General features: G+C 37.9%; 1 protein-coding gene across 2 annotated transcripts; it reads right to left on the bottom strand.

Annotated features, from left to right (window-relative positions):
• Positions 1–4025: 4025 nt before the first annotated feature.
• Positions 4026–8775, bottom strand: si:ch211-161c3.5 (uncharacterized protein C3orf18 homolog). Of its 2 annotated transcripts, XM_044350298.1 has the most exons (6): positions 8370–8775; positions 6954–7354; positions 6717–6742; positions 6375–6504; positions 5807–5841; positions 4503–4663 (listed from the first exon to the last, which is right to left on the bottom strand). In XM_044350298.1, exons 2-5 carry the CDS (start codon positions 7212–7214, stop codon positions 5836–5838), a joined length of 423 nt encoding a protein of 140 aa, XP_044206233.1. In that variant the 5' UTR covers positions 7215–7354; positions 8370–8775; the 3' UTR covers positions 4503–4663; positions 5807–5835. The 2 variants fall into 2 exon arrangements, with proteins under 2 accessions (XP_044206231.1, XP_044206233.1); XM_044350296.1 differs by lacking the exon at positions 5807–5841 and having other exon boundaries at positions 4026–4663; positions 8370–8773.
• Positions 8776–9023: the final 248 nt, after the last annotated feature.

The raw sequence follows: 9023 nt of genomic DNA on the forward strand, positions 1-9023 counted from the left end.
TCCAAATTTTGGTGGGGAAAATGTTTTTTTTTTTTGCTCAGAATAAAAAAATGCAGAGGATTACATGACATGCTAAAATGTCAAGAGTAATGAAATTGTTAATAACATCAGTGAAATTCATTTCCCCCCCATTCTAACCAGCAGCTGTTTTAAGAAAAAGGAACCCAAAGGTTTAAATGGATATCTTAATTTTGGAAAGAAACCCTTCATATCTACTTCAGTCAACAACAGTGTTGACGTGTCATTTTACCACACTCAGGATTTTACTATTACAGTGCTTTTACACCATAATGAAACCTCAGGTACAAAACTATTCAGGAACATGTTTTCAGTCTACTCAGTAATAATTATTGTGCTGTGTTTGTTGTGCATTTCTGATCTGTATTTGACATTACCAGTATGCCTTGACACAAAGACCTCATTTAAACCTCAGTTACCCTCATTTTCTTAATCTCTCATTCTACCTCAGTAACGAAAAAAAAAACAAAAGATCTCCAACAAAGTAACTCTTCTCCACTCCCTCAGCATTGGCAAAGACACTGTCTTACTGTACACACACATGTAAACATACAACACAGACAGGCAAAGGGTTTTTCAGGTCTACATACCAACACACGAACACACACAAGCGGACGTTACACTCCAGCAGAGGATTTTACTATTGGTGTACAAATAAAAGCATCGGTGTCATTTCTTTAAAAAAAAAAAAACTGTATTTGTTAAAACCGAATTGAGACTTTGTTTGTTTTCCTGGGAAAAAATGCAGCAAATAGTTTACAACAACTTGATGAAATACTTGCTTTTTAGGGTGTAGTTCCTTATGAAATACTTGTTTTTTCTTTGGGTCTGTTACTCTTTTCTCATTTTTACTACATCATGTATTTTCTGATTCTTACACTGTACATTTTATGTGTGACACTCTTAATTCATGTGATTTGAAAAGAAGGGTAGCAAATAACGACACAGTGCTGACATACATGAAAATTATGGAAAACAGCAAGACAACATCACTAGTTACCTTTAAAGCAACAGTTGATCAGTAGTGGTGTCTTTGTTTGAGAGAAAAAAGGACACAAGTTTTTTATTTTGCTCTTTGGCTACTAAAAGTGAGACTGTGTAACTTTTGGTGAAAAGTGGGCACTGTGGCCAAAAGTGACTATTATGTAGTAATGGTCAATGCTAAAATATAGTGTAACAGTAACACAAATAAAAGTGACATGTATCTAAAGTTTGCTAACATCAGCTACTAAGGCTGCAACTACCGATTATTTTTCATTGTTGATTAATTTGTCGATTATTTTATTGATTAACCAATGAATTGTTTTGTCCATATAATGTCAGAAAATTGTGAAAAATTTCCAAAAGCCCAAACTGACATCCTCAAATGTCTTGTTTTGCCCCGAAAAACTACACAAAAGAACATAAGAGCACCTGCACACTGCTAAATTGTTCCTAAATCATCCTTAATTCTACATGGATATGACAACTTTTCGACCACTATGGGTCTTCTTCAGGTGTAGAGAGTATTAAAATTAAACTGCTTATAATTTTAACTATTCATTTTTAAGAGGAAGAATGAGTTACATCTTCTTCCAAAAGTTACATAGTCTCACTTTAAAGGGTCATTTCACCCATATTACAAAACAAATATATTTTCTCACTTTACATCTAGTAGCATGTCATGCAGACCCCAATATAAAGGCATGAATGGAATTTTTGTGGCACATACAATATTGAAAAACAACATTTAAAAAGCTAATGAATAGTGTTTTTCAGAAAGTATGTCCCGATTACTCATCACAAACCTCACTGTGAACAGTTTCCAATGGAGCTATTTTCTTTGAAGAAATACATGAAAACTCTTGACAATAAGTGGATCAACCAGAGTAATGGGGAGAGTTTTTTTTTTAATATAATCTTTTAATGATTTGGATGCCACAAGGAGACTCCACTCACCCCCACTGTATTGGGATGGCGGCAGAAATCACAAGAGGTGCATATCTCAAAATCCAGGCATATAAAATCAAAACTATCTGGATGGCAACATACCACTAGAGGTTTAGTGAAAAAAAAAATATTCTTGTAGTTTGGGAAGACTGACACAAGTTTGAAACATAAAAAAACATGCACTATTTTATCAGTATTGATCAAGTCATGGGCGACATGGTGGTGCAGTGGTTAGTACTGTTGCTTCACAGCAAGAGGGTTCTGGGTTTGAATCCACCGGCCCTTCTGTGTGGAGTTTGTATGTTATCCCTGTGCCTGCAGGTTAGTCAAATTGGAGGCTCTAATTTGCTGTATAGTCTTTCTCTATACTATATGTTAGCCCTGTGATTGGCTGGCAGCCTGTCCACCCAATGTCAGCTGAGAATGGCTCCAGCTCCCTGCAACCTTCTAGAGGATAAGCATCAAAGATGGATGGATAATCAATCACCATAACCATATATAATATTAGTATTTTGGAGATCTTTTCTTTATGGAGATATTTCTCCTATAGTAGACCAAATTAAACATCAGAAGTAAAGAAGCTTCCAGCCCCCAATCTGTTTTTACAAAAACGTTTTTGAGACCTTGTTAGTCAGGATTTTTGCACTTAAAGATCCCCTCCAGACATGTTTTAAGATGTATATGAAATACACTGCTTTGAATAATAATTTGTGTCTAATATGGTTTCCCCTCCTCAAAATTTAAATGATCTCATTAAAATCCTTAAAATTACACCCTCTCCTTCTCCCTTATTAAAAATTTCAGAATCTATAATTATGAAAGTACATTTCATTTCAGAGGTTGTTCACAGTGAAGTAGGAAACATCTTCTGTAATGCCCAAGTCTCACCGTATGTGAACTGGAGGCCTCAAGTTTCCACATCACTCTTGTGTTAGTTGAATATTGGACTATGATTGGCTTCCAAACTAGTTGTGATGTCATTAATCATGGTCACAGGCCCGCCCCTTAAAACTGAATTTTCAGTGAGCACAGAGGAACTTTCCACTTTCAGCAGATGAAAGTGAAAACAGCCTTCAAGTTTCAAACTCTACACGTACATCATTCTGCACAGTGAAGTTCAAACATCCAACTATAGGAACAAGAAGAAAAACACATTTTTGAGTGGAGGGGGACTTTAAACTGACCAACGACCTCAAGCTTTTATTGCAAATGCTTCAAAGATTCGGTCCCACTGTCATCATCATGCGTGATAGGCATGAAGTTATCCAACATGAACTACACATCACTTATGACTTGAATATATATCACGGATGATATGCTGTGTCTCAATACTTTCATGTATATCAGCATTGTTGACTAAATTGCTGCCAGAAGATCTTAATTCATTCACAGGAAGGTATGTTTTCTTGTTTAACTGCATTGACTTTACGTTTTTTTTTGCCCTCTGGACTACCTCTGAAAACAAACAAGCCTGGGTCACCTCTGAGGAAATGTTTGGTTCGTTGTACCTAACCTCCTCAGACCTGCAGGCGATCTGGATCTGGCCCGTGTAATGTAGAAGGCTTGCAGGGGTCACGTTCCTTAAGAAATCTTGAAATAACTGTCAAACTAGTACTGTTGTAGTCCACTCATCTCATCTCACTACATCCATATCACCATAGTGAATGGTAGTCAGCCTGAAGGGTGCCTCCTAATTTAACTACATCTGAGTCAATGTTTGTTCTTTTACATGAGCTGTGTCTGGATATTTACTCTCTATATGGGGACGACGTTGTTCTGTGATCTTACTGATAGTGATGTAGTTACATGCAGTACTTGATCCATTTTCAACTATTGAAAAGTTGAAGTGTAACTTGAGAATCATCTTTTATGCCTTAACACCATTTTGTAGTTATGTTATTGATGTGTCCTCATCCACTTCATTAATACAACTCACCAACCTGTGATATATATTTTGTTATGATTCTTTACCATGTGATTTGTGTTATTCTGCTTCTTTATCGCTTATCAATAAAATATCACACCTATCAACTCTCTTCTGCAGATTTGTACAACAAAACACCACTTTTTTTTCCAAATTGGTTTAAATAGTTTTAATGTATACAGACAGAAACAATCCTTCATTGCTCAATAAAGAAGAAACAAGATGGAGGGGGAAAGTTCACCTAAGGATGGTAATACATCCAGTGTTCACGCTGGTCGGAGACGTAAGATCACACAAGTAGTATAACACAAATTTACACTTCTCTCTTATCAAACATGAAAGTAGATAATGAAGCTCTCAAGAAACTTCACTGACAAATTATCAGACGTTTAAACAGCAATGACAGAACATGATTTTAAGAAAAGTGCATCACACTGTATTTGTGCGACAAATGATAACAGTGCAAGATCATACATAATGCTTCCCGTTATTTTCCCTTATCATACATGCACCCCAACTCTTTTTTCATAATTTGAAAACCACTGTCATTTCACATACTATGTCGTAATAATGAAAATAATAACCAAAGCTCCAGTTGTTCCCAAAAACAGTCCTTTTTTTTCTCTTTGTGTTCCTTCCTGAGCGACATACTGTATCTTAATGGAGGCAGCGGCCCCCCACAAACTGAAATCAACTAATGGAAGAGCGCTGTTAAGCATTGAGAGCTTTGGCTACATCTGTGAAGACCAGACGACTGGGCCTCTGCGTGGTCCCCTGGGAGGTTGTGAGAGTCTGCGGAGGAGATGAGCAGCAGGACAGAGAAGAGATGAAACTGTTAGTGACATGAAGATCACGTGCCTTGAATTGTAATAACCACAGTAATAACAGCTAGTTGTCCCAGTGTAAAATGACTGCATGTCCAACTTTCTGTTTTGTTAATTTCTAGACCATCTAAACAGCTAAATCAATGCTTAATATTTCAGAATTTAGAATATGATTGATTACTTAAACCAGAGAAGATGTGTTAGTACCAGAGGTTAATGTGTACAGCCGTAGAGAACAGTTGAAGGTATGTAGTAAGTTCACAAATGCCAACATATATTGATGGACACACATTGTCCCACAATGCAGTGCAAAAATGGAAATAGGGGTTTGACAAATAAATCTTGACTCAAGCTCTACTTTTGATAGATAGATATTGCCGGAGCTTTCAAACACATCTCAAGGTCTTCATCAACAAATAAGTGGAGGTCTTTCACTTGTAATAAATTTGGTTCACTTGTCATAATGTGTGAGGTGCAGTTGAGAGCTCCGGAAAAAGTTAGAAAGTGGACCTTGAGCTGAATTACTTGAAGTCCCAAAGTCAAGAATGAATTTCCACACTCAATAAAATCGGGATGTTTTCCAGCCACAGCCCAAGTTCATGTTTTGAAACTTTTGGCTGCTGAACATAAAACACATGAATAATGTATAAAACAGCAGTTATTTATTATTTTTCTTTGGCAGTACTTGTCACCATATTCCCTCATATACCCACTGGAGGTTTCTTATGGTGTAATGGTGTGTGTTGTACACACATCATATTGCATTTGATTTTTTTAAACAAAAGGTGGTATTATGCATACTTTTTGTGATCATGTATTATTTATATAAATGGCCCCTAGAATATGCTGTATGATGTGAAAAGATGAAGTTTAGGGAGTACGAAGGAAAGGATGATAAAGATATGACAGTGTAGGTTCAAAGGTGCTTATACTTTGGTAAAGATTGTTTAATATAAAAAAATATGGTTTTTAGTGTCCAAAATCAATTACAAACATCCAACCTACTGCTTTTTTGTTTGAGATATGATAATACTGATGGTGTGAAAAAATAAGGATAGTGTGGAAAAAAGAGGTTTAGAACGGTTCAAAAGACACACAGGTTATACTTTACCATGTTTGCCTTTTACCATTATGCCATTGTCAAAACTTAAAAGAAATAAAAGAAAATAAAAGTAAATTATGACAGGAAAAAAAACTTTGCAGATAATAATGGAACAAGATAAACTTTGACAGTGTAGATTATTTAATCAGTAGCCTAAAATAAAGCACCCATATACAGTAATATGACAAAAATAAAGAACTCATCAAAATAACAAAGTAAAAATGGACAGACATATTTAAATCTACAGCAAACACATCAAAATAGCAAGACTAACACAAGCCATGATAACTTTTGCTATGCAAGCAACAGGGGCAACACACTTTTACAATAAATGCTTGTTAATGGTGATGGAAAACATTGTTCAAGCCACTCTCAAAAATTTATATTTCAAGTGTCGAAATGGGAATATGAAAGAATACAGAATATGTTCATCATGACTTTTGTGGTCATCAAACCATGCACTGGAGCCCTTTCATTCCAGATAAGAAAGTTGTCAAAGAGATAAATAGTTTAATAACTGAGGATATAGAAAAAAAACCCTTTCTGTACATTTTCTACTGGACAATCTTCGGCCTACCTTGGCATTGGGACCTGTGAGGGTGCCATCCCGACCGTGGTCCAGTAGTTCCTGTTCCAGCAGGTCATCTTGTTCTTCGGCCGGGTCAAAGTTATACATAGGCATGAGCTGGTGCCTCAGCTTCTCCAACCTGCACGACAAGAGATTTAGCAATGAGGGGAAACTGTTGTGATAAAGGGGGATGATTAATCAGTCAAAGCCCCACGAATACTGTATTTTCTGCTAAACTGAGGAAAATGGCCTGAACAGAAACAATGAAGTAGAGTCCCATCAACAGTATAGTAAAAAAGAGGAATTTACACCTTGTTGTGAGATCACCAAATAAATTCTAAACAAACGTACCGCTTCCGTTTCCGAATATACAGCATCTAGGATAGAGAAAGACAGATACGGGAAATTATCAATAGAAAGAACTGCTCTAAACTTTAATTTACAAAAAGGTAGAGGGGATATAATGTCTGGGATGTGTTAAGGCAAAACATAAATATATAATATAACAATATAAAATAGGGTGCAGGGAAAATGAATTTCTACTGAATCAAATGCAATTTTAGAGAGAATACTAAAATGATTCCTTACTATTGCCACTGCCAAGCCAATGACAGTGATGATGCCAAAGGGTACGAGCACCATTCCCATTCCCGAGCCCTCCATCATCACCTCTGGAAACGTGGTGGCATTGAAGCTGGTCTCGTTTGTCGTTATAGTAACAGTCATTAATGTTGTCCTCGAGGTGACATTGTCTCTTGCGTCGGTGCCCGTCGGGAGGAAGGGGATTGTGGTGGTTGTGGCAGTTGTGGAGAGAAAACTTGCAGTTGTCTTCGCTGCAGTTACAGCCATGGTCAGGCGTAACTGTATTTTGAATCTTTGTAAAGATGCTGCTATGTGTCTTAGTTTCTAGTGTGTCTCATAGTTGACACAGGTGTCTTCCCTCTGGTCTGGGGTCTGCTGAGGCATTGATCATGTTTTGGCCATGTGATCTTAAGAATAAAATGAAAGAAAGCAAAAATATTACATGATTGATAAAGACTTATTTTGCTGATTTTTAACCATATGATGTTATAGAACAAAACATTGTAGAGAGTATGATTTTTTTTTTTAAAAAAGGTGAGGGGATTCTTTAACTCCAGCAAAAATGCTTTATTCGTCTTATACTGATGATTTGCTAAAATCTTTTGTTAAAAAAAAAATCAAACATTTCAGTGTTTGCACACCCTCGATTTCATTCAAACCCTGGCTGATCGTGCCAGCGGGGTTGTGGTAGGTGTTTTGGGCAGGATGTGGGTAGAAAAGGCACAGAAGGAAAGTGGCATAACAAACTTGATAAAATAGAGAGGAATACTAACCACTCCAACTGTAACATGCAATGTGAGGAAATGTGTTGGCAGTGTGTTCAAACATCAAAATCAAACTTACACCCCCGCACACACACACACACAGGTTCCATAAATACCCACTGCATCCAAGTCTTGTAGCTCCCACCCACACATAAACTGTACACATCCCATGAGAGTGAAGAGCAATTTATCCTGATGATTTACATATAATAGGAGTTCTAAAACATGAATATAACATGGATTCCTCTCATGTTTGCTTTGAGGTTATATGGTTGACACAGGAGGGCGGTGAAAATAGACATATGATCCATTCCTCTCTCCTTAGTGCATCCTGTCTGCTTGTGCTTTTAATGAGGAACATGTGCAGCTGAAGCAAACAACCAATGAAAACCAAAGGCTGGATTCAGTCAATGCTGTTGTCCAGTTAACAATCCCTGCACTGCACAAAGGTAGAGCATCTAACGTTTTAAAAGGGTCATCTTTGCTTGAATCATTTTATGGACTTATTAGCACTGTGTGTTACTCATACATAACATGTTATTTTTAGTCAAGATGCACTGTATCTCAGCTGTCCTGTGCAAACAGCTGAGCTACTAATCCTGCCAACGTGACCACGTCCTACTGCATGTGTCCTCTCAGATTAGAGATGCATACGTACCTTAACATATAACATGCATGAGTTCAGAGGTGAGCTGCGGCAGGCCGGGGCTAGCTAGAGAGGGGAAAATTTCATTGGAAGAGGCAACATTTCCTCCAATGTCTGCCCCTCCTCCTCCTCCTCCTCCTCCTCCTCCTCCTTCTCCTCCTCCTCTGCTTCTCCCTTTAGCAATGCAGGTACTGCACACGCTGTTTACATTGAAAAAACAGCCATGTTCTCTGAAGATGGACTCCACACACCAAAGTAACCCTATCCAAGCAGGCAGCCTCCAAGAGATCCCCTTCCCGTTCTCCGATTGCCTCCCAGGATTTACTCCCCCCGTCTTGCCCTTTCTTGTATTTCACACAACAGAGGGTGCTCTAGGGATGCTGCAAACAGAGATCAGTGCGGCAAGCTCCCTCCCCCTTCACCCTGCAATTGGTCTAATGGCTTCAAGATGATAGATGCAGTTGGCTCCCTCAGCTGTCCATTTGGCTTTGCAGAGATGAGAATGGGATTTAATGGCTCTGCACACACCAGATGCTGTCAGGCCCATGTGAATGACTGCATCCGGGTGGCAGGGCTGAGGAAATTAACCCTATGATGTCTTTTCTCTAAGTCACAATGACCTGAATTCACTGCTCGTGTGTTTTTTAAACAAACATACAAGGAGAA

Source organism: Thunnus albacares, chromosome 4, assembly GCF_914725855.1.
Source record: "Thunnus albacares chromosome 4, fThuAlb1.1, whole genome shotgun sequence".
Taxonomy (NCBI): Eukaryota; Metazoa; Chordata; class Actinopteri; order Scombriformes; family Scombridae; genus Thunnus; species Thunnus albacares.